Source organism: Scyliorhinus torazame, chromosome 11 (assembly GCF_047496885.1).
Source record: "Scyliorhinus torazame isolate Kashiwa2021f chromosome 11, sScyTor2.1, whole genome shotgun sequence".
Lineage (NCBI taxonomy): Eukaryota > Metazoa > Chordata > Chondrichthyes > Carcharhiniformes > Scyliorhinidae > Scyliorhinus > Scyliorhinus torazame.
Genome location: NC_092717.1, coordinates 95,049,554 through 95,075,830, shown reverse-complemented (window position 1 = coordinate 95,075,830; position 26,277 = coordinate 95,049,554). Strand labels below are relative to the sequence as shown.

The 26,277-nt window shown below is 44.6% G+C and overlaps 1 protein-coding gene across 3 annotated transcripts in view; it reads right to left on the bottom strand.

Moving 5' to 3' along the window:
• Positions 1–24,092, bottom strand: part of LOC140385400 (serine incorporator 1-like) — a 161,526-nt gene extending 137,434 nt beyond the window's left edge. The window contains exons 1-3 of one of the 3 annotated variants that reach the window (XM_072467508.1): positions 23,940–24,092; positions 11,139–11,300; positions 624–814 (exon numbers count right to left, since the gene is read on the bottom strand). In XM_072467508.1, the coding sequence (XP_072323609.1) occupies positions 624–814; positions 11,139–11,300; positions 23,940–23,975 (389 nt within the window). In that variant the 5' untranslated portion in view covers positions 23,976–24,092. Of the gene's footprint in view, positions 1–623; positions 815–11,138; positions 11,301–23,668; positions 23,855–23,939 lie in introns of those variants that run through there. The other 2 variants (XM_072467509.1, XM_072467510.1) reach the window with 2 other exon arrangements.
• Positions 24,093–26,277: the final 2,185 nt, after the last annotated feature.

Here is a 26,277-nt window from a genome sequence, read left to right as displayed (position 1 = left end):
TCAGTGGCTAGCTTTCTCTGTTTGGAGAAAATCAAGTTTGCCTTGAGAGGGTCAATGTTAGAGTTCGCCCGGAGGTGGCAGCGTTCGTCAACTTCTTTGCGGAAAATTAACCGTCAGCAGAAGGGGAGCGGGTGGGGACTGGGGGTTAGCTTAGTTTAGAGTAGGGGGTTAGTAAAGGTGGGACCTGTGAGGGAGGAAGACGGCTTCTGCACTGTAAATTCTATGAAAATTCTATGATGTACATTGTTTGTTTTGTTGTTGTAAAACCATAAATACCTCAATAAAATGTTTATTAAAAAAAATGAGAGGGAACCTAATATACGGGCAGTCAGGAGGTAGGGCGGGGGGGAAGCTGGATATGTTATTGTGATGTTGTTGCGTGTGTCGGATCGCTCTGATGTTTAGAATGTTTAAATGTTAAAATTATAAATGCTTCAATAAAATATTTTCTTTAAAAAAAAATTACTATTCCAAGTATTTGCTACAAAAAGCAGGCGAGGGTTTCTCTCAAGAGAATGATTTTGAAAGCTCGGTCCTTAAAAGCAAACACATTCTTTTTGAGACCAATGCAATGATTATAAGCTTGTTTCTGCTTTTCAAAAACAATTTACAAAATGACTTACCCATTGTGTACGAGAGCCCTGGGATCTTTGCTATTTCTCACATTGATCATAAGCAGGGCCAGCAGCAGGAAGAAAGTGGCCATTCCAAAGCAGATGCGATACACAGACTTGTAACCAACTAAGACTCTGCAGATCACAGGGTTAACCTCAGGGAACTGTGCATTGTATCCAATTTCGCAGAATCCTGGAATCTAAAATGCAATTTTTGAGAGTTGCTGTTTGTTTAACAAGAAATACCATTTGTAATAAAGAAAACAATATTAGAAATACATATGTTAACATTTAGTTCAACAAAAGAATTCAACATGTCCTCAGAATGTCTGGAGCTTGTGTCATAACTTAATTCTACATGGAGTCTTTGCACTTGAAAACATTACATTTGTTTGCCCATTATTACAATATACATATGGACAATTGAACAACTGCTGGTTATCTATCCCAGCAGAAATACAAATATGCACGGTCCTTCCCAAATATTGACTGGAAACACTATAGTTTGAGTACTTTAGATGGGTCTGTTTTTGTCCAATGTGTGCAGGAAGGTTTCCTGACACAGTATGTAGATAGGCCAACAAGAGGCGAGGCCATATTGGATTTGGTACTGGGTAATGAACCAGGACAGGTGTTAGATTTGGAGGTAGGTGAGCACTTTGGTGATAGTGACCACAATTCGATTACGTTTACTTTAGTGATGGAAAGGGATAGGTATATACTGCAGGGCAAGAGTTATATCTGGGGGAAAGGCAATTATGATGCGATGAGGCAAGACTTAGGATGCATCGGATGGAGAGGAAAACTGCAGGGGATGGGCACAATGGAAATGTGGCGCTTGTTCAAGGAACAGCTACTGCGTGTCCTTGATAAGTATGTACCTGTCAGGCAGGGAGGAAGTGGTCGAGCAAGGGAACCGTGGTTTACTAAAGCAGTCGAAACACTTGTCAAGAGGAAGAAGGAGGCTTATGTAAAGATGAGACATGAAGGTTCAGTTAGGGCGCTCGAGAGTTACAAGTTAGCTAGGAAGGACCTAAAGAGAGAGCTAAGAAGAGCCAGGAGGGGACATGAGAAACCTTTGGCAGGTAGGATCAAGGATAACCCTAAAGCTTTCTATAGATATGTCAGGAATAAACGAATGACTAGGGTAAGAGTAGGGCGAGTCAAGGACAGTAGTGGGAAGTTGTGCTTGGAATCCGAGGAGATAGGAGATTTGCTAAATGAATATTTTTCGTCAGTATTCACACAGGAAAAAGACAATGTTGTCGAGGAGAATACTGAGATTCAGGCTACTAGACTAGAAGGGCTTGAGGTTCATTAGGAGGAGGTGTTAGCAGTTCTGGAAAGTGTGAAAATAGATAAGTCCCCTGGGCCGGGTGGGATTTATCCTAGGATTCTCTGGGAAGCTAGGGAGGAGATTGCTGAGCCTTTGGCTTTGATCTTTAAGTCATCTTTGTCTACAGGAATAGTGCCAGAAGATTGGAGGATATCAAATGTTGTCCCCTTGTTCAAGAAGGGGAGTAGAGACAACCCCGGTAACTATAGACCAGTGAGCCTTACTTCTGTTGTGGGCAAAAATCTTGGAAAGGTTTATAAGAGATAGGATGTATAATCATCTGGAAAGGAATAATTTGATTAGAGATAGTCAACACGGTTTTGTGAAGGGTAGGTCGTGCCTCACAGACCTTATTGAGTTCTTTGAGAAGGTGACCAAACAGGTGGATGAGGGTAAAGCAGTTGATGTGGTGTATATGGATTTCAGTAAAGCGTTTGATAAGGTTCCCCACGGTAGGCTACTGCAGAAAATATGGAGGCATGGGATTCAGGGTGATTTAGCAATTTGGACCAGAAATTGGCTAGCTGGAAGAAGACAAAGGGTGGTGGTTGATGGGAAATGTTCAGCCTGGAGTCCAGTTACTAGTGGTGTACCACAAGGATCTGTTTTGGGGCCACTGCTGTTTGTCATTTTTATAAATGACCTGGAGGAGGGCGTAGAAGGATGGGTGAGTAAATTTGCAGATGACACTAAAGTCGGTGGAGTTGTGGACAGTGCGGAAGGATGTTACAAGTTACAGAGGGACATAGATAAGCTGCAGCGCTGGGCTGAGAGGTGGCAAATGGAGTTCAATGCAGAAAAGTGTGAGGTGATTCATTTTGGAAGGAATAACAGGAAGACAGAGTATTGGGCTAATGGTAAGATTCTTGGCAGTGTGGATGAGCAGCGAGATCTCAGTGTCCATGTACATAGATCCCTGAAAGTTGCCACCCAGGTTGAGAGGGTTGTTAAGAAGGCGTACGGTGTGTTAGCTTTTATTGGTAGAGGGATTGAGTTTCGGAGCCATGATGTCATGTTGCAGCTGTACAAAACTCTGGTGCGGCCGCATTTGGAGTATTGCGTGCAATTCTGGTCGCCGCATTATAGGGAGGATGTGGAAGCATTGGAAAGGGTGCAGAGGAGATTTACCAGAATTTTGCCTGGTATGGAGGGAAGATCTTATGAGGAAAGGCTGAGGGACTTGAGGCTGTTTTCATTAGAGAGAAGAAGGTTAAGAGATAACTTAATTGAGGCATACAAGATGATCAGAGGATTGGATAGGGTGGACAGTGAGAGCCTCCTTTCTCGGATGGTGATGTCTAGCACAAGGGGACATAGCTTTAAGTTGAGGGGAGATAGATATAAGACAGATGTCAGAGGTAGGTTCTTTACTCAGAGAGTAGTAAGGGCGTGGAATGCCCTGCCTGCAACAGTAGTGGACTTGCCAACACTAAGGGCATTCAAATGGTCATTGAATAGACATATGGACGATAAGTGTAGATGGGCTTTAGAGTGGTTTCACAGGTCGGCGCAACATTGAGGGCCGAAGAGCCTGTACTGCGCTGTAATGTTCTATGTTCTATGCGACCTCAGCTGGTGGTCAATTTCCTCGGTCACCTAATTTGATTGACAAAGCTGGAGGCCCTGGCACTAGGAATTAAGCTTGTGGAAGGTACCCAGCATATGGTTGGTTATGTACCCATCCTCGGGTAAGCAGCAGTGCCTGTTTCAGACAGGTGCCCAGACTGTCTCATCAGCTGGATTTACAAGAGGATGAATATCTTTTCAAGTATTACCTTTTCAGGTGTCCAGACAATAATTTAGACCTTAACACCCCCCCCCCCTCCCAAACTGATCCCAGCCCCAAATTCAGTTATTGGCATGGTAAGTTTCAACGAATCCCATTTGTTTTCAAACCTTCAAAGAGGCCTTTAAAATTAATCCCTTTAAGGTGCAAGAGCACATTTTAACAGCTTTTAATTTTTTTTAAACCTATTAAAATATTGAGTAGCATAAACTAATGTAACCAGTAAATGGTACTGAATAGTTGTTAACAATAATTTTTAGTTATTTATGAACAGATAATAGACCATTTCTCCTAATAAAAATACTTAATACTTTATTACTTAAACACGTTAATAAAACTGCACCAGGTTACCACTCTTAAGTAGATCAATATAACCCCAGTGGAGGTCCTGGGATCAAGACCATATGGTTTCCCATGACCTCTCCAGAATATGAACTTCATCTTTAAGGGGGTGGGGCTTCCCCTTAACAAAGTGAGCCTCAGCTTGTACAAAAACACCAGCCTGGGTGCAGGTCAGGGAAGGAGACCCTTAGGGGAGTGGAGGATTTGGGATTTGTATTTAATAAACCTGGTTTGTTAATTTCTACTTATCGTCTATGCGTTCTGCTCACCGCGGATTCAACGCTGGTGATGAGAATTCAGTGGAGCTGCTGTTGACACTGGTTACTGCGCACCCTGTCCACCACGTCTAGGCTTGAGAGGCCCCACTACTAACCGCCAAAATGCTGCATATTGGGGAGCTGGAACCTTTTAACACAGTTACAGGCGATTGAGGGCGATACGTAGAGCACATGATATATTTTTTCCGAACGAATGCGATTATCTGCGATGAGAGACAAACTGTGGTATTGCTAATGGCTTGCCGAGGGCCTATCTACAGTGTGATAAACAGTCTGACTCACCCGGATTCCCCAGATACCCAGTCATTCACTGTCCTGGTGGCCCTAGTAGGGAGCATTTCAACCCAAAACCACGGGTCACCATGCGCGGTTTCCAGTTCCACATGGCTGCTCAGGCCTAGGCCGAGTCGATGAGTGACTTCCTGGCCCGTCTCCGAAAACTGGCTGAGCCCTGTGAATTCGCATCAATATTAAATGACCACTCGGTGCATGGACTCCACAAAGCGGCCACGCAATGGAAATTACTAGCGGAGGCCCACCTGGAACTGCAACGCGCGGTGCAGATAGCCATCTCCAGAGAAAACACCGAACAAGGGGTCCAGGAATTCCAGGCTCAGTCTGGGATGCCAAAGCAAACGGAAATCACATTCGGCGAGACCAGAGGAAGCCGGCCCCTGGCAGTGAGACGCCTATAGGAGGGGCCCGGGAATGCCGCTGGTCGTTCTCCCTCGACCGAAGGGAACAGGAATATGCCCCCTGACCAGCGGGGCGGCAACAGGCCTCAAAGCCCAGGGGAACAGGAGGCCCCATGATGATCTAACCACCCGGCGCAACCACCCCCCCACGTCACAGGGTTTACTATGCGGAAGACGACGACGGCGCCTACCAGCAGTTGCACTACCTGGCTCCACCAAGAACAGTGCCCATCCATATATCTCTGCAAATTAATGGACATTCAATCTGCATGGAGCTCAACACTGTGGCGGCAGTATCTGTAGTCACTCGCCGTAGGTTCTACCGTATCCGGTCTGGCCTTCAATCGCTGACCCGAATGGACACCAACGCAAAGCTAGTCACCTACAGGGGAACCACTGGCAATAGTAGGCACTTTCCGGTAAATTATGGTCAACAATCTACAAATTTTCCTCTGGTGGCGGTCCATAGGAGCGGTCTGAGCTTGCTGGTGCGTGACTGGTTATGCCACCTACCGTCAGATTGGCAGCGGGTACACTGCATGCACCCAATGGCCCTGAAGGGATTCTGACAAGATTTCCGTCGCTATTCCAGGATGGCTTGGGCACCAAAGGGGCTGTGGCCCGTATAAGCTTGGACCCGATAGCTTAACCACGCTGATTCCGTGCATGACCTGTTCCGTATGCCTTACCACCCAAGGTAGTTGCTGAATTGGACTGATTGGAGAGTTTGGGCATCATACATGCGGTGCAGTTCTCTGACTGGGCAGTGCCAGTTGTCCCGGTCATGAAGCCGGACGGATCAGTGTGCTTATGCAGTGACTATAAGATAACGGTCAACCGTGCATCTCGACTGGACCATTATCCTGTCCCTCGGTTTGCGGTTCTTTCCACAAAGCTCAGCGACAGTCACACGTTTACTAAACTCGACATAAGTCACGCTTACCTCCAGTTAGTCCTGGCCCCAGAGTCCAGACGCTTCATAACGGCAGACTTCCATAACAGGTGGCCCAACGCAAGTTCACTGCCTGATAAAGAAGGGACAACACTGGGAGTGGGCCCCAAGAACAGCAGTGGCTTTCCCCAAGGTGAAGTAACAGCTCTCCTCACCAAGACTGCGAACCCACCTCGACCCAATACAACCACTCCTGTTGACCAGCGACGGTTCTCCGTATGGCATCGGGGCCATGCTCGTCCAACCATGGACGATGGATCTGAGCGTCCCATCTCATTCGTCTCATGAGCGGAGAGAAGTGATATGCGCAGATTGAGAAGGAGGGTTTGGCCATCATGTCTGGGATCAAAACATTTCATCCGCATGTCTACGGGTACCGCTTCACTATTCTCACAGTTCACAAGCTCCTCTGAGGGCTCTTCAAGGAAGATGGAGCAATCCCCCCCCATTGCTTCAGCCCCCATCCAGTGATGGGCATTGCTGCTCGTAGCACATGACTGTTTTGGAATACCGATCCAGGACCAAGAATCCCCACGCCAACGCATTGGGGCATCTGCCCATCCCGACAAGGCCACCTATACCAGCAGCAACCGGCGAGGTCATTGTCACCCTCCATTTTATGGACTCGTTACCGGTCACGGCATCCAGCATCCGCGGGTGGACCCAGGCTGACCCTCAGCTATCTCACGTCCGCCATATGGTGCAGTATGGGGCTCAGCACCGGGCAGGACCTAAAGTCCTCCACCACAAAGATGCAGGAGCTAAGCATAGAAGATGGCTTACTCCTTTGGGGAACGCGCGTGGTAGTCTTTGCATCTGGATGCGGCCTGCTCATGATGGAACTCCACAATGGACACCCAGGTGTGTCCAAGATGGAAATGTTAGCTCGCAGCTACGCCTGGTGGCTCAGCATGGACATCGAGCAAGTGGCCCAGCGCTGCATCCAGTGTGAGGCACACCAGAAGTTGTCTTCTGCAGCCCCACTGCACCCTTGGGAATGGCCAGGTCATCCATGGTTTTGCCTTCATATAGACTTTGCAGGCCCCTTTCAGGGCGCAATGTTGCTCGTCCTTGTCGATACCCACTCCAAGGGGATGGGGGTGCTCAAAGTGCAGGGGACGACAGCTCAGACCACCATAGAGAAACTCTGACACATTTTCCGCATGCACAACCTACCCGAGGTGCTGGTGTCGGCATGTAAGTGTGGGAAATTTGTGGCATCCGTGTCCACCAACGGGATATGTTTCATAAGGACCACCCATACCACCCAGCTTTGAATGGGCTGCCCGAGCGGGCAGTGCAAACATTTAAGCTCAGAATGAAAAAGCAGGTTCCTGGGAGACCCGCTTAGCGATATTCTTATTCTGCTAATGGACAACTCCACACGCCTCACGCCAGCCGAGATGATGATGGGATGCTGCCTCACCTCCCATTTCTGGATATTTGCGGGGAAGTCTGCCGTGCTCAGGACCGAGCCGAGGCAGTCGCAGGCCACCGCAAGCCAATACGTGAGTTCGCCGCAGGAGACGCGGTACACGTAGGGTATTTCAGCGACGGAGCCACTTGGGTCCCCAGCGCGTTTTGGCCAGAACGGGTCTGGTTTCCTACCAAATACGGAAACATGGCCATGGGTCTAATCGCCACGTACACCACCTCCGAAGCCGCATGCTGGATACTCCAGCCGTACCGGCCATTGATCTGGACCTCCCAGCTTCATCTTCTTCGCCGCTGCCCTTGCCACCCTGTTGCCGTGCCACCCCCAGGTTTAAAAAAATGTATTTACGGGATGTGGGCGTCGCTGGTTAGGCCAGCATTTATTGCCCATCCCTACTTGCCCTTCAGAAGGTGAGTTGCTTTCTTGAACCGCTGCAGTCCTTGAGGTGTAGGTACACCCACTGTGCTGTCAGGGTGAGAGTTCCATCATGTTGCCCCAGCGACAGTGAAGGAACGGTGATATATTTCCAAGTCAGGGCAGTGAGTAACTTGGGAGGGGAATCTCCAGGTGGTGGGATTCCCAGTTTTCTGCTGCTCTTGTCCTTTTAGATGGTAGCGGTCGTGGGTTTGGAAGGTGCTGTCTAAGAAACCTTGGTGAGTTACTGCAGTGCATCTTGTAGATGGTACACACGGCTGCCGCTGTCCTTCGGTGGTGGAGGGTTTGAATATTTGTAGAAGGGGGAGCAATCAAGCGGGCTGCTTTGACCTGGATGGTGTTGAGCTTCTTGAGTGTTGTTGGAGCTGCACTCATCCAGGCAAGTGGAGAGTATTCCATTACACTCCTGACTTGTGCCTTGCAGATGGTGGACAGGCTTTGGGGAGTCAGGAGATGAGTGACTCGCTGTCGGATTCCTAGCCTTTGACCTGCCCTGGTAGCCACAGTATTAATGTGGCTAGTCCAGTTCAGTTTCTAATCAACGCTAACCCTTAGGATGTTGATTGTGGGGGATTCAGCGATGGTGATACCATTGAATGTCAAGGGGTGGTAGTTAGATCCTCTATTGTAGGAGATGGTCATTGCCTGGCATTTGTGTGGTGCAGTCATCTGTAAACATCCCCACTTCTGACCTTGTGATGGAAGGAAGGTCAGTGATGAAACAACTGAACATGGTTGGACCTAGGACACTGCCCTGAGGAACATGTCCTGAACTTGGATGATTGATCTCCAACCACCACAACCATCTTCCTTTGTGCAGGTATGACTCCAACCAGCGGAGAGTTTTTCCCCCTCAATTCCCATTGACTCATAGCTGGGGTTCCCCCTGATTCCCATTGACTCATAGCTAGGACTCCTTGATGCCATACTCAGCCAAATGCTGCCTTGATGTCAAGGGCAGTCAACAGGGGCTGGTTTAGCACACTGGGCTAAATCGCTGGCTTTTAAAGCAGACCCAAGCAGGCCAGCAGCATGGTTCAATTCCCGTACCAGCCTCCCCGAACAGGTGCCGGAATGTGGAGACTAGGGGCTTTTCACAGTAACTTCATTTGAAGCCTACTTGAGACAATAAGCGATTTTCATTTCATTTCATTTTCTCCTCACCTCTGGCATTCAGCTCTTTTGTCCATGTTTGGACCAAGGCTGTAATGAGGTCAGGAGCTGAATGACACTGCCGAAACTCACACTGAGCATTAATGAGCAGGTTATTTCTGATTAAGTGCGGCTTGATAGCACTGTTGATGACTCCTTCCATCACTTTGCTGATGATGGAGAATAGATCGGGTGATTATTGTCTGGGTTGGATTTGTCCTATTTCTTGTGGACAGGACATTCTGGGTTTCCACATTGCCAGATAGATGCCAGTGTTGCAGCTGTACTGGAACAGCTTGGCTAGGGGCATGGCAGTCCTGGAGCACAAGTCTTCAGTACTATTGCCTGAATATCGTCCTGGTCCATAGCCTTTGCAGTATCCAATGCCTAAAGCCATTTCTTGATATCACGTGGAGTGAAACATATTGGCTGAAGACTGACATCTGTGACGCTGTGGACCTCTGGAGGAGACTGAGATTGATCATCCACTCGGCACTTCTGGCTGAAGATTGTTGCGAATGTTTCAGCCTTGCCTTTTGCACAGATGTGCTGGAATCCTCCATCATTGAGGATGGGGACATTTGCAGGGGAGTGTTATAGCCCCAATGGAGGGCACAGGGTCAGGTCCATACAGTTTCCCATGACCTACCCTGAATAAGAACTTCCACTTTAATGGGGCAGGGCTACCCTTCACAAGGAGGGCTCCAGCTTGTATAAAAACCCTGGCTTGAGTGCAGGTCGGGGAAGGAGACCCTTAGGAAAGTGGAGGAGTTATGGATTGTATTGTAATAAACCTTGTTTGTTAATTTCTACTTATCAACTATGCGTTCTGCTTACAGCGGATTCAACAATCAAAAAATATTTTGATATAGCTTTCATCTTTTAAGATTACAATCTATAACACTGTCCAATTTCACTGGTCCATGGATGACATTGTTAACGGAAGAAATTGCTATATGTATCAGGATTTATATAATAAAGATGTCTCAAATAGCACAGGTAAAGGGCAAACCAGCAGGCAAGGGGTTAAACATATACCAAGGGAAAACCAGCAAGCAAGGGGTTAAAGTCATCCACTTTGGAAATGATTTTATCATCTCACAGAGCATTTGAAAATGAAAAGGGAAACACAGGAGGCCCCAGTAAGTCTAAGGGATCCATTGTCCAACATATTCGCACCTCTTCCTGAAGTTAAATATGTTAAGCACAAACCCATGAGTTTGTAAGGAAACATTGTATTCTTTAATCGTTTTCCCATTACGGGGACCAGAAAATATGCATACTGATCACTTTGTATTGTTCCGAATGATTCAGTGACGTCAATACCTGCTTGTGACTCCAACAAACTTTAAATATATATGCATGTAATTCAGACTATGATCAGAGCTGACTTTTGTGAGCTGCAGGGTGGTCGCGGTGTCTGTCTCTCCTGTGTGCACACAGTTTTTCCGAATTAAACAAAGTTTTACCAACACCATGCGGTCGAGAACAGACTTTGAGGTTTTTCTTCCCTCCAACAACATTATATACTGTGATTTGCAAATATGTTTGAGCAGAAACTTGAGCAAAATTTTTCCAATGGGCCAGTTTGAGCAATCGGTAATTGCTCCCAAAGTGGAAACTCTTAACCAAGGTGTGCAGACTACTTATGGAATCGACTTTTGTTCATTTATGACAGACTCAAATTCACCACCAACTTTAATGGTTGGAGACTCCATCCCAGACAAGGAAAGAGTTTTTAAAGCACAGAAAGAGGCCCTTCAACGCATTATATCTGTATCTCCATGGGGAAAACTGTAGATGAGTATATCTCAATCCTTACTAACATATGGCCCATTGCTTGACTCTGTTGGACTTACAATAGTTGGAAAGATATATATAAATATTTACTGCAACAGATGACAAAACAGACTGGGCACCTATGATTTTCCATGATGAATTCCTTGCAAATACCTCCACCCACTTTGAGCATAGATTGGACCCAATGAGCTTAATCTGCCAAACAATTTTATGAAGTCTGTTCTTCTTTAAACATTACAGCTGGAGTCATTTCCTCCAGGCCTTATCAATTCAGACAATTAATGTATTATTAAAGCTTAATCCTGTATCATACCTTCCTTAACTGATCTTCTACAGCAGGTACAAGCATAATACCAGCAACAGTTGTACCAAGCAATAAAATGGTTGTGTACACCAATCGTGTTACGATGGAAGTTCGCCCAGTTGGGCAACATGAGCACACCAGACATGGAGCACTACTGCACAAACATGGGATCTGCAACAGAGAGGGAGAGTGAATCTAAACATAGCATAAATTTGCTCTGCATCCTCTATAAAAGCAAGATATTCCAAGTGTATAGTTAAAGTAAGCAAATGCAAAACACAACTGTCAATCAGAACAGATGATGGCTGAATTTCTGATCCAACACATACTTTTGTGCAAGTCAAAAACATTGGTTATATAGATGGTCAGATGTGTGGAGTTTTCAGCAGCTTGCCCATTTTTCCCAGCATTGTTCTCCTTGCCTAGATATGAATGCGTTTGCAAGGACATTACAGTTGATTCAAATGAGCCAGCAATCCAAGCAGCGAGAGTCATTCTCAGCAAGCACTTCTGGAGAAATGCATATGTTTTAAGAATGAAGATGATTTTACTTGACAAAATGCAAACTTAAGAGTAGAGAATTTTAGCTTTTAAATAACAAGGGAATTTAATGCAGTCCAGTTAATTTTGAAATGGATAAGGATGACAGTATCAGAGGTTATTGCTATAAAATCTATTGGCAGAGAGTTGTATGTATTAGTTGCCCAGAAGAGGGTGCAAGGATGATATAAAAGGGATCATTTGTGACTTTGTGTTGCCAGCAAGAAGTCCCATCTGCTGAGAATAGTCAGAAATTCAGGTGGGCACGGCACACAATTTTGCAAACATTAATGATAGGTGGAACTTCCTGCTGTAGCACTTTGGGGAAATATTAGTTTGGAGGGGATATGATTGAAATCTTTAAAATGATGAGGGGATTACAGGCACTCAGTTGAGAAGGCTTATTTGAAACAGATAGTGATAGTAGGACGAGAGGCTATTGCTGTCAAATCTAAAGACAGTGTGAGGTCAGCTGCCAGAATAATAATAATAATTTTTATTATTGTCACAAGTAGGCTTACATTAACACTGCTCCTTCTCCCGGCATACAAGCAGAAACTCAAGCGGGAGAATCCAGCTAAGAAGGTTGTGCAGTGCTGGTCCGAGGAGACAGAAGAGCTCTTACGTGACTGCTTAGAGACAATGGACTGGTCCATATTTAAGAACTTAGCGACCAACTTAAATGAGTATGCCACCACCGTCACAGACTTCATCAGCAAATGTGTGGACGACTGCTTGCCAAAGAAAGCAGTACGTGCGTTCCCCAACCGGAAACCATGGCTCAATCGCGAGATTGACTCCCTACTGAAGGACAGATCTGAGGCGTTCAAGGCAAACGACCCTGACCTCTACAAGAAATCCAGGTACGACCGCCGCAAAGCCATCCAGAATGCCAAGAGAGAATATCAAACCAAGCTAGAGTCACAGACAGACTCTCGGCGGTTGTGGCAAGGACTAAACAACATAACGGGCCACAAAGTGAAGCCGAACAGTATCTCTGGCAGCAGTGCACCCCTCCCCGATGAACTCAATGCATTCTATGCTCGGTTCAAGCAGGTAACCAACAATCCGCTGGCGAGTGCCCCAGCAGCCCATAATTCACCCATACCCACCATCACAGCTTCCGAAGTCAGATTGGCCTTCCTGAAAGTGAACCCTCGAAAGGCGATGGGCCCAGACGGGATCCCTGGTCGTGCACTCAGAGCCTGCGCGGACCAGCTGGCAGAGGTATTCACGGACATCTTTAACCTGTCCCTACTCCACTCCGAGGTCCCCACCTGCTTCAAGAAGACCACCATCATACGGTACCAAAGAAGAACCAGGCAACTTGCCTCAATGACTACCGACCAGTGGCCCTGACTTCAGTCGTAATGAAGTGCTTCGAGAGGTTGATCATGAAGCGCATCACCTCCATACTCCCAGAATGCCTTGATCCACTGCAATTCGCATACCGCTGCAACCGGTCCACATCAGACACCATTTCCCTGGCCCTACACTCATCCCTAGAGCATCTCAAAAACAAGGACTCCTACAGTAGACTCCTATTTATTGGCTACAGCTCCGCCTTCAACACCATAATCCCAGCCAAGCTCATATCAAAGCTCCAAAACCTAGGACTTGGCTCCCCACTCTGCAACTGGATCCTCGATTTTCTGACCAACAGACCACAATCAGTAAGAATGAACAACAACACCTCCTCCACAATAGTCCAAAACACCGGCGCCCCGCAAGGCTGCGTACTTAGCCCCCTACTCTACTCCCTGTACACACACGACTGCGTGGCAAAACTTGGTTCCAACTCCATCTACAAGTTTGCTGACGATACGACCATAGTGGGACGGATCTCGAATAACGATGAGTCCGAATACAGGAGGGAGATAGAGAACCTAGTGGAGTGGTGTAGCGACAACAATCTCTCCCTCAATGCCAGCAAAACTAAAGAGCTGGTAATTGACTTCAGGAAGCAAAGTACTGTACACACCCCTGTCAGCATCAACGGGGCCGAGGTGGCGATGGTTAGCAGTTTCAAATTCCTAGGGGTGCACATCTCCAAAAATCTGTCCTGGTCCACCCACGTCGACGCTACCACCAAGAAAGCACAACAGCGCCTATACTTCCTCAGGACACTAAGGAAATTCGGCATGTCCACATTGACTCTTACCAACTTTTACAGATGCACCATAGAAAGCATCCTATCAGGCTGCATCACAGCCTGGTATGGCAACTGCTCGGCCCAGGACCGCAAGAAACTTCAGAGAGTTGTGAACACCGCCCAGTCCATCACACAAACCTGCCTCCCATCCATTGACTCCATCTACACCTCCCGCTGCCTGGGGAAAGCGGGCAGTATAATCAAAGATCCCTCCCACCCGGCTTACTCACTCTTCCAACTTCTTCCATCGGGCAGGAGATACAGAAGTCTGAAAACACGCATGAACAGACTCAAAAACAGCTTCTTCCCCACTGTCACCAGACTCCTAAATGACCCTCTTATGGACTGATTTCATTAACACTACACCCTGTATGCTTTATCCGATGCCAGTGCTTATGTAGTTACATTGTATATGTTGTGTTGCCCTATTATGTTTTTTCTTTTATTCCCTTTTCTTCCCATGTACTTAATGATCTGTTGAGCTGCTCTCAGAAAAATACTTTTCACTGTACCTCGGTACACGTGACAATAAACAAATCCAATCCAATCCAATCCAATGTAGTGTGAAAATCCCCTAGTCGCCACACTCCAGCACCTGTTCGGGTACACAGAGGGAGAATTCAGAATATCCAAATTACCTAACAGCACGTCTTCCAGGACTTGTGGGAGGAAACTGGAGCACCCGGAGAAAACCCACGCAGACACGAGGAGAATGTGCAGACTCTACGTTTGCTATGGAGTCATTGCCTTCTGGAATCAAGTGTCATAAACGTGGAGTTGTTACAAAATTAAAGGGAACTTGGCAAGGAGAAAACCTGACCAGCTTTCGAGGATAAGCTGCCAGTTAATTCTGAATGTAATGAGTCATGGGAAATTATAGGGCTGAATTTTCATTTCAGGGTCAAAACCATGACATCAGAAATGTTTCTGGGTCCTGACCCCAGTTCCACATTGCTGGCATAATTCCGACAGGTTGGAAGGAGGCGGCCCATTAATGCCACACTGATGTGTTCCCAATTCAATTAGCGGCGGCCCACAATTAAAGAAAGGGTAATGTAGACATGGTGCCCCAATTTAAAGAGCAACCTGCAGCTATGATTGTGAATGATGACAGAGAATGAAATGCAGTAGAGCAGCACCATGGCATGCAGCAATGAAAGAGCGGCCCCCTACAACTTGCATACAATTTCCTGAAGGTGCTGTTACAGGCATTGACAATTTGGAGAAGGTCCTGTTTCGAAAGAGAGGCAAGTGGAGACCTCTGAGCAATAGGGTGTAAAGGAAGCACTTAATGCAATGCTACACCCAGATGACAGGTCTCCAGTTCTGGAGTTGCCAGCACACAAAGCAGAGCAACCTGAAGGCACGTTGTGCTCAGGAGCAGACACAGTGAAGAAATCTGTACCCTGATGAGCTCATGAGCCATGGGCAATGCTGACACCACAAGAACCTTTCACAGCACTGAAAATTACCCAAACCAAAAATCACAAATTACACTCCCCAAGGATCAGGCCTTTGTTTTCCCTGCAGCCTTTGAATCACATGATGGTTTTCCAATGCCTCTCATCTGTTATTCCTCTAAACACAACATTCCTTATTTAGGTGAAGAATAAAACTGTCTGATCATCGCCAAAGCATTGCTTTTTACTGTTACGAGAGGAAGATATCCAGAAATGGGATTGAAGATGTAGCAGCAATCTAGGCGTTAACAGGCTGAGGGGAAAACTGCTAGATGGAGTCAGAGAGATACGCCCACACGTGGCTGAAGTTACATTGTCCCATTCAGACTTAAATGCGTTAGTGGGAGTACACAGGATGCCCCTGTTCAGCCAGGGCGATAAACTCAAGATTCATTGTTCTTTGGGACACTCCTGTCTGACCAGTCATGAGCCCATTACAGAGTCTGTTGGCCTATTTGTCTGTCAATGGGGGTTAATTGTATATCAACAGAATGGCTCTGTTCTTTTGTACAACTGGGAGTGGGAAATCAAAGAGTCAAGATAACACTGATGGGTCAAGTCTGAGCACCCCAGGAGAGAACCTTTGTTTGAAGGGCTTGGCGGAGCTCAGAGAGAAGGAGAAAGAATCCGGTTTTGAACAGGTGGGGAGAAGGATTTGAAAAGCCACCGAAAGAGGTCATGGAAAGCTGTCCCAAAGTCAGACTTTCATAAAGGGTTCGAAAGGAAATTGACTAACAGCAGAAAATTGCTTCGTAAATGCAAGTATCATCTTTGCCTGCCTGAAATGAGAGGTGTAAATGAGAGATGTTCATTTGAAGTGCTGTTTAATGGGAACTCGTGTGATAAAGTTAAGAAACTACATGTAACCTGTTATTGTTAGGGTTGATGTTTAAAAGTTTAAATATAAGGGCAGCACAGTGGCGCAGTGGTAGCACTGCAGTCTCACAGCGCCGAGGTCCCAGGTTCGATCCCAGCTCGGGTCCGTGTGGAGTTTGCACGTTCTCCCCGCGTTTGCGTGGGTTTCGCCCCCACAACCCAAAGATGTGCAAGGTAGGTGGATTGAACATGCTAAAATTGCCCCTTAATTGGAAAAAATGAATTGGGTACTCTAATTTTTTTTTAAAGTTTAAATATTGGTTTTCTTTTGTTTTAACAAAGCTCGTTTATAAAATAACCAAGCCATATTTCTTATGATATAATTCCAGAACAAATCGATCTTTCCGCACCACCGTAAAACTTTAATTCCTTGTTTGTCTTGGGGTTATTGAACTTAAAGACAGTGAGTGTGTATGGTGCGATTGTATTCTTTCCAGGTATGAAATATTGAATAGGGAGTGACTGGAGATGGCCCTTGCAGTTGCAAAAGATGTCCTGGAGATGGAAGAAATTACTCAGGAGGAGATACAAGGGGAATCTAAAGGAAAGCTTTTGGGTTGGCAGAGGAATTGCAATTAGCCCTGCCAAAAGGGTCAAAGAAGGCACAGATAATACAAGCCATGGCTCAATATTTCAACTTATCAGTTAACAGTCTAACCTACTAGAATGAGCTCAAACCCAATTAAAAATGAAAGAATTGGAAATGCAGCAAAAACTATGAGAAACAGAGATGGCAAATGAAGTCAAAGAAAAAGAGAGGATTTTTCAAAGGGAAATGGAAAAGGGAAAAATTTGCAAAAGAGAGATAATTTGTACTTTGGAAACAGGCACTGCAAGGAGAGCAACAACATAAAGTGTTGGAGAAAAGTCAGGAGCTGGCGGGAAGGAGAAATAACCCTAGTCAAAGGTTTGGTAGGGACATGTTTAAATATGTAAGCTTTGCCAAGATTCGATGAGAAAGAAGATGTTGAAGCATACTTTACATCCTTTGAGAAAGTAGCTAAAGAATTGAACTGGCCAAAGACTATGTGGGTGGTGTTGATTCAAACAAAGTTGGTAGGTAGAGCTAGTGATAGGTTTGCCTCACGATCAGAGGAGGTATCTGAGGATTACGATGTGGTGAGGAAAGCCATATTAAGTGCCTATGAACTAGTGCCAGAAGCCTACAGACAGAAGTTTAGAAATCTACGAAAAGAACTAGATCAGACCTATATAGAATTAAGAATCTAATTTTGATAGGTGGACAAGAGCTCTAAAAACAAACAATATGTATGAGGTGCTTCGGGAAATAATTATTTTAGAGGAATGTAAAGATTCACCTCCCGCAGTAGTGAGAGCTCATGTGGGAGAGCAGAGAGTTAAAATGGCTGACAATTTTGAGTTTGTTCTTAAAGCGACATTTGGTGTGCGATGTCAATTTCAATCTGCGAAAGATAGTAACTGGGAACATGAGATGTTTACAGGGGGTCCATGCAGAGGAGGTATAGTTGGTGATGTTAAAGAGAATGTGCCTCAGAGTAAAAGGAACCAACCACTAAGTGTTTTCATTGTAATAAAGCTGGGCATGTGAAGTCGCAGAGATGGTGGCTTACGAAAAGTGCTGAGAAGACAGTCTCGGCAAAACAGGATCAGGGTTTATTAAAGTGACAGAAAAAGCCATTATCCCTGTGGAAGAGGTGCGACAGAGTGTACAAACTGTTCAGAGGTTGGTGGATAAGCAGATATCAGAATTTTAAGGATTTATTTGTGAGGGTAATGTTTACACATGTGTACAAGGTGGATTAGGTAAGGAGATTAAGATCTTCCGGGATACAGGAGTAAGTCAATCTTTAATGGTGAGAGATAAGGAAGGCACATTGTCGGAAAAGGTGGCAATATATGGGATTGGTGGTGAGAGCAGTAGCGTGCCACTATGTTAAGGTAAGGTTAGAGAGTCCATTAAAAAGTGAAGTGGTAGTAGGAATAATAGAATAAATACCAGTGCAAGGGTACAATTTATCCTAGGTAATGATATAGCTGGATCACAGGTGGGAAAATCATGGAATCATGGAATTTACAGTGCAGAAGGAGGCCATTCAGCCCATCGAGTCTGCACCTGCCCTTGGAAAGAGCATCCTGCTTAAGCCCACGCCTCCACCCTAACCCCATAACCCAGTAACCCCACCTAACCTTTTTGGACATTAAGGGCAATTTATCATGGCCAATCCACCTAACCTGCACATCTTTGGACTGTGAGAGGAATCCGGAGCACCTGGAGGAAACCCATGCACACACGGGGAGAACGTGCAGACTCCGCACAGACAGTGACCTAAGCCGAGGGTCGAACCTGGGACCCTGGAGCTGTGAAGCAACCGTGCTAACCACTGTGCCACCGTGCAGCCTACTGTGGCTGGAAAGCAAGTGGAAAGTCAAGCAACTGAAATGTTGCAAGAAGTATATCTGGGATTGTTTCCCGATTGTGTAGTAACCCCATCACAAAGCCACAGGGTGTCACAGGAGGAAGAGAACTTGAGGAGTACCGATAGGGAGGCTGAGATTCAGTTGTCAGAAACCATGTTTGATCAGATGGTTAGTAAAGAACCAGAGCAGGTGGTGGGTGAAGCGGGTGTCTTTAGTTCAAGCAAGTGGGTTGAGTTACAACAAAGATTCAGAGATGAAGCTGTTACATCAGAAAACCAAAAGTGGGAATCAGTATCTGTTGACCATAATGGGTGTGTCTACTAAATGTCTGGAGGCAATTCCATAAAGAAACATTATATTGTTATAGAGGAGCTAACCAAACTTTTTACTGGATATGAACCACCAAAGGAAATTCAATCAGATCAGGGATCCAATTTTATGTCAACGTTATTCAAGTGATGGATAATTTAGGAGTAAAGCAATGCAACTCCACGAAGTATCAACCGGAATCACAAGGGGCATTAGAAAGATGGCAAAACTCAAAAGACCATGTTGAGGACCTATAGTCAGGATTATCCAGAGGATTTGGATAAAGGAATTCCATTTGTACTATTTGCAATTAGAAGTCAGTCCACTAAATTCAGTCCACTTGAATTGTCTTTTGGTCATGAGAGGTGACCACTTAAATTAATCAAAGAGAAATTAATGAGTCAGCAGTTAAGAGGCTGTTGTTGGACCACGTGTCAAACTCTAGGGAGAATTTAAATAGGGCTGGTGAATTGGCTAGAAAACATTTAAAAGTGTCACAACAAGTGATGTAAAAGAGACGGATAAGAAATCAAAAATTCGTAATGTTGTTAGTGGGAAGAAAGTATGAACATTCTTAAGGGAGCCTTTAAAAGCAAGATTTAGTGGGTCTTATCAGATTGAAAGGAAACTGAATGAGGTGAATTATTTGATAAGAACACCAGGCTGAAGGAGGACTTTGTCATGTTTATATGCTCGGTATTTTGATAGATAAGGAAAGACGGAGGAAGTGTTAATCATTCTAATTCAAGGAGAAGAGATAAATCCAGCCAATTCTGAACTTGACATTCCTCAAATTAAATTAGACAATGAAGAAACATTCAAAAATTGGGATAAATTATTGAGTTACCTTCCGGAGGAAAATCAAAATGACCTGAAAGAGCTGTGTGGGGGGACAACTTGGGATGTACAAAAATAATTGTGCATGATGTGATATCGGAAATTATTTTCTCATTAAACAACACTCATGCAAGCTCAATCCACTAACAGTAGTACAGGTCCAAATGGAAATGGCTAGAGTCAGAGGTTTACAGCAGGAAAACAGGTCCTTTGGCCCAACTTGCCCATGCCGCCCTAATTTTTCCATTAAGTTAGTCCTAATTGCCTGCATTTGGCCCATATCCCTCTATACCCAGCTTTCCCATATAACGGTTTAAATGCTTTTTAAAAGACAAAATTGTACCCACCTCTACTACTGCCTCTGGCAGCTCGTTCCAGACATTCACCGCCCTGTGTGTGAAACAATTGCCCCTCTGGACCCTTTTGTATCTCTCCCCTCTTATCTTAAACCGATGCCCTCTAGTTTTAGCCTCCCCACCTTTGAGAAAAGATGTTGGCTAATTTAGGTAAATGGAAAATAGAACTCCTTGACAGAGTGAATGGAGAACCGAAGGCTAGGAAGCAACTGGAATGGCAACTTTATCCAGGAAGTGGCAGTGATGGTTACACAGGAGAGAAAACTAGTCTGGAAAGGCAAATGCCGTCGGCCAGTCCTGAAACCTACATTGGCTCCCAATGCCCAAATTTTAAAAATATCATCCTTTAGTTAAAGCCTTCAGGGGGCATGGTGGCACAGTGGTTAGCACTGCAGCCTCATAGCGTGAAGGACCCAGGTTCAATCCTGGTCCCAGGTCACCATCCATGTGGTGTTTGCACATTCTCCCAGTTTCTGTGTGGGTCTCACCCCCCCCCCCCCTCCCCCCCCCCTCCCCACAAGACAAAGATGTGCCTGGTAGATTAATTGACCATGCTAAATTGCCCTTTAATTGGAAAAAATAGAATTGTGTACCCTAATTTTTTATTTAAATAGTCAAAGCCTCCATGGTCTCAGTAACCTGCTCCAGTGTATATCCATTATCCGCCATCACCACACGTCCTGCACAAGAGTTCATAATCTTCTGACTTTGTCTGCATTTAACTTTTGATGGCTGTACCTTCACTCATCTAGACCCATGCTCTGAAAATTCCTTTGTAAATTACTCAGCTTCTCCATATCCCTCTCTGTTTTTAAGGCTGTCATTAAAGCCTACTCTTTGACCAAGTTTTGGTGACCTCTCCTAATAGCTTCTTCATTGATTGGTATCACATTCCCTTTGTATCCCATGGTCCTCAAGTTTACTTTCGACATTAACAGGCACTATATGAATGAACGGTGCTACTAATGCTGCCACTTCTCCATCCTCCACTTTTTCAGCCTTTGCAAAGGCTTCTGGTGGAATGAGAAACTTTTAAAACTTTCCAAAAATTTGAATTTTAATCCTTCCAAATTGTGAAATTGTCTTCTATTTGTTTCACCCCTTTAGGTTTCGCCCATGTGCAATTTGTCTTTCACTGAGTTTGTACTTACCATTGTTAATAATTATCCCGATTAGTTTATATAGGGAATGGAGTTCTAGTTGAACATGACCTTTCAACTGGGATTAGCAGCTTTTAACCCATTTAATATGGGCAGACCTGAAGATGAAAATCCATTGATTCAACATAACAATCATACAAAGCAGAAAAGAAAAATGGAAAAGAAAATCCTCAATCTTTGTCCTCCAATTTCAATAGCCTGGATGTTGCATTCAGCAGTGAATGCACAGTGTTTGCCATTAATTGAAGACGACTGTCCAAATGACCTAGCAAACTCGGTGTCCTTGATTTTCCCTGTAACAATGTCAATTCCCTCTAACCATGTCAATTGTATGCTGGTGCCAGTGAAAAGATATCTCCAGCATCAAGGAACAGTGAGGGTATCAAACAGGATGAGCAACCAATCAGATGACAGAATCCCCACACAACATAAACCATGAATTAAAAACCACTGATTACTAACCACTTCTTAGTCATTTTACAGAGACCAAAGAGACCAAAATAAAAGTTGTGAGAGATACATGGGATTAAGATAGAAGGTAAAATATCAAACAAATGTTTAGAATTAATCTACAGAATGGAATGAACAGAATGGCATACCATTAATCTAAAATTAATTTTTCATGACCAGAGTTGTTCAGCTATAATTATTTACACTGTTAAAAACTTAGATGTAGAACAACAGAGCCAGCTACGGGACCTAGAGCCCAGCCGGGGAGGGCACAGGCAAATAAAATTAAATAGAATAAGACCTCAAAGGAACACTGAAAATGGGGTGGGGGGAGGGAGGGGCTATATATAAGTAAATGCATGGCAAGCACCTTTTGTAAACTATGTATTCCATTACAAATATTTCAAAATAACAAAAAAAGGGGACGGGGGGTTATTTCCAATGTTGGGCTTTTATAAATTGTATCCGGGCTTTTATAAATTGTATCCGGTCTACACAGGTTTGTTTCTTTTGTATAAAATCTAAAACTTTATTAAAATCATTTAAACAAAAACTCAGATGAATTTATGGAGGCATAACATTTTCATGTTCATGGAGAGTCACTGATTTCTGTGCTGATTGCAGGTGACCGTGGTAAAGCACATTCCTGCCAAAGATTTCTGCACATGTGTCACACCAAAGATTGCTGACAGTTTCAGTGTAATGAAAGCAAATGTTGATAGTTCCACCATTATCACCATCTCAAAATCTAGCCCAATATGTGTACTTGTTCATCTCCTATTCAATATTTTCCTCAGTAAGCGGACTATGTCTACTGCCTTCACCTGGTGTTAATACAGGTGTAATGGCCTCATTATTGTCGCCATTTTGAGGCAGGGTCTAAAACACCCAACATTTCTTGCATTAGATCCCTTGAAAATGGATCCAAGGAGGTAACTAGGCGGCATGTTTGCATTTTGATGGCATTTACACAAGAAAGGGAGAACTGAATTGGCCTGCCAAAGATGTGTCAAATTATTTTTGTGGACCCCAGAAGAACAGAAATACATGTCCAGGAACCTGCAAAAATATCCCAGGGCCAACTATCTGCAATTCCTCCCGCCCCTACTTGTAAATTATCTTGCTGGCAGCAATTAACCTGCCAAATTTAAATGAAACCAGGGACTAAAAATTGACTCCTCAGGTGTTTACTAATTCCCATTTTCACAGTGTAGGTCTCGGAAAACGACTGGGGCGTGGAATTATCCCAAACTCCCTTGGCATTAAAAATCGGCTTATTTTCTCTGGAAACCAGTTTCACCTCACATAAAGGTTGGAGCTGACTTCCTCTCAATAGGTTGCCAAACCCATATTGTGACAGCAGCAGCGAGAAAAACATCAAGGTGTACTAGCCTGGAAAAGGAGACAAGAGGACCAAGAGTCAAAGAGGTGGGAGATAATCTGAAGGGCACTGGATAAAAACAATATGAAGGGGGTGGAATGAGAGCCTGAGGTGCGGAGAATAAAACAACCGAAAGGGAAGAAAGTCCAAGACATTGACAATAAAAACAAAACTGGAAAGAGTGTCAACAGCACAAAATAACCGGAGATTTAAGTAATACACATAAGCAGCCACACACCAGAGCTCCCTTTTGTCTTCAGGCTGGTCAGTGCATCTGAGACATAAAAATAAATGTGCTGTGAAACCGTTAGGACATTGCAGCGGTCACAGAGAATTGCATTTCAGTTTCAAACCTTTCCGAGCAGGGCGCACGGCAGCTGATACTACACGGTCGTCGATTGGTGCATTCAATTCAATAAATCGTGAAAATATAGTCTGGGAATTAAATTTAAATCACTTTTCCTGGATTGTATACAAGCTCCCGTGCAGGGTAGATCCTGCCTAATGCAACACGAACCAGACTGGAGAACATGCCCAGCAATAAAGTAGAAACGGCAATTCACAAATGTTCACAGGAAAATAATTTACCAAACCCAACACCACACACACACAGAATACATTTGCAATTCTTATCTGCAGGCACAGATGTTCAGCTTCAGCGTTTTAAGAAGTGCTGCCACGATGGAGAGACGAGGAGACTTCAACGACCACGTCCGGACCCACACACACAAGCAGGCGTCAGAAATCTCCTTCTCCCCAAAGCCGGTTTCCCGCCGAGTGGACAGGGACATTTTTTTGCAAACCTTCTGCACCTTCCCCTAATGCCACCAGCTGCATGCACCGGGAGTAAGATGCGAATTGAGGTACAGGGTTAAAGCGGTGTTCTCACCCAGTTGCTGAGAGTGGTCACTAAGCGGCAGCCCATGTTTACAGTCCCTGGCACTCCAGCTGCAGCCAGGTGTGAGGCATCAACCGCCAGCAGCACTACACACCCTGGAGATGGCGCCCTCCTCGCTGCCTGCCTGCTATTGGGCAGCAAGACTGGAGACAGCAGCAAGGATATTGGACCAATGCAAACAAAGGGATACTTCCCAGCTATTCCTTTTCCCGGACGCTATAGGGGACCACTTGTAACTGTAAACCTAGATGTACCAAGATGAACCAGCTAAGTATCACTCATTGCCTCTAAACTGGACTTATTTTAGCGCTAATGCATTGTCCAGGAAAAACAAATTCCAGCTCCGAATGTATAAATTGTTTCCAGTTTCTCATTCGTATTAATCTTGAACGTCGCTTTCAGTACTCTCATGGACAGTCAGCTCTGCACAGACTACAGGGATGAAATTGTTTCCACAGACTGGAGGGTTCATAACTAAAGGACACTGAATTGAGGAACAGGCAAAGAGCCAGAGGGGATTTTCGCTTGTGAACCCCCACGAGGCCAATGGAGATACCCTGATCAATCTTCCTCTCATGGCCTGCAGGCCCAGCTGGGACTCATAATTATCTTGTGTAAAGGTCGGCTTGGGTAGGCCCAACTAGGGCTGAAATGGTGGGTATGTGCTGGTGTTCCCTTTGACTGAATAAACTAGCATTCGCCTGACTACTTGCCGTCCTGGGTCCTTACAGTTTGCATGGCAAATTGTTGAGATCTAGAGTGCCTTGACTGACAGGGTGGTAGAAACAGACTCAATAGTAGCTTCTGGAAAGGAATTGGATAAATACACACAATGTTGTGGGGATGGAGCAGAGGAGTTGGACTAACTGGATGATTCTTTCAAAGAGCCAATGCAATCATAATGGGCCGAATTGCCACCTATGCTGTGTGATCACATTATAACATTTGGGCACCAGGACCTGAGCTTATCCCAAAACCTGCCCAAAAGGACAACATTGGCTTTTCAATACATAAAGGTTTTTCATGTATTGGAGGTTCCTAATTATTTCCTGTAGTAAATCCAACATAAATTTAGCAATCTTTTTCAACCTGGTATGCTGATATAATGCCATTTAAAGGTCTATGCTAATAAGGCAGGAGGTGGTGGTGTTGTGGTAATGTAAGTAATAATGGATTGTAATTGTAATCCCACCATAGCAACTAGTGGAATTTCAATTAAATTAATCAAATCTAGAATGTAAAGCTTCTCTAAGTAATGGTGACCATGAGTCTAACACCAGTTGTTGTTTAAAAACCTTTAGGTAACAAAGTCTACTGTCCTAAATTGCCTATGTGTAACTCCAAACCCACAGTGATGTGGTTGGTTGACTCTCTCTATCTCTCTGAAACGGTCCAGCTTGTTCATGGGCAATTGGGAATGGGCAACAAATGCTGGTCTTAAAATAAAAGCAAGACGCTGGAAATCTGAAATGTAATCAGAAACTGCTTTATTCTGAAGCAGAACCATATTGAACTTGAAACATTAACCTCTTTCTCGCTTCACAGATGCCCCCAGACGTGCTGGGTTTTCCAGAATTTTCTGTTCTTATTTTATACTTACATGAGAGATTTACCATGAAAGAATTAATTTTTAAAAACATATTTATCATATTTCTCAGAAACATCACAAGGTTTCTCACAAACATTTAATTGTTGTGAAGTGTAATTACTTGCTATGTCGGCAAACACACAGGAAGATCCACAAACACAAATGCAATGAATGACTAATTGCTTTGGTGGTGATTGATTAAATAATATTGGTCGGATCACCATGCAGCAAAATAGTTCTCCAAATATTAACATTAACTTGAGAAACCAAATCATGAGACTTGGTTTAACATCTCACCCAAAGCAAGCATCTTGTACAATGAAACAATACTGCAAATAAGACCAGCCGACATTGCAGGATACATTTAAACATATTGCAATTCTGCTGTGGAGTTTTATCAATCAGCATTGCAGAACAAGAATAAGGGCATAGATGGCAGTAGGCCTATGCAATCTTATACTCATTCAGTTTTAATGGATGCAAAATCCTATGGGGCCCACTAACCTCTGCACCTGAGTTGCTGATTGGCATTCCCCTTGGGCGAAGCTGTACGCCAGAAACAGAATGTCACAAATTATATCCTCTTGCACAAAAACAGAAAATATTGGACAATCTCAGCAGGTCCGACAGCCTCGGTGGAAGAGAAGGGAGCGAACGTTTTGAGGCTGGATGACTCTTGTCAAAACTAGGTTTGCTAGGTTAGCTAGATTTGACAAAGAGTCATGCAAACTCGAAACATTA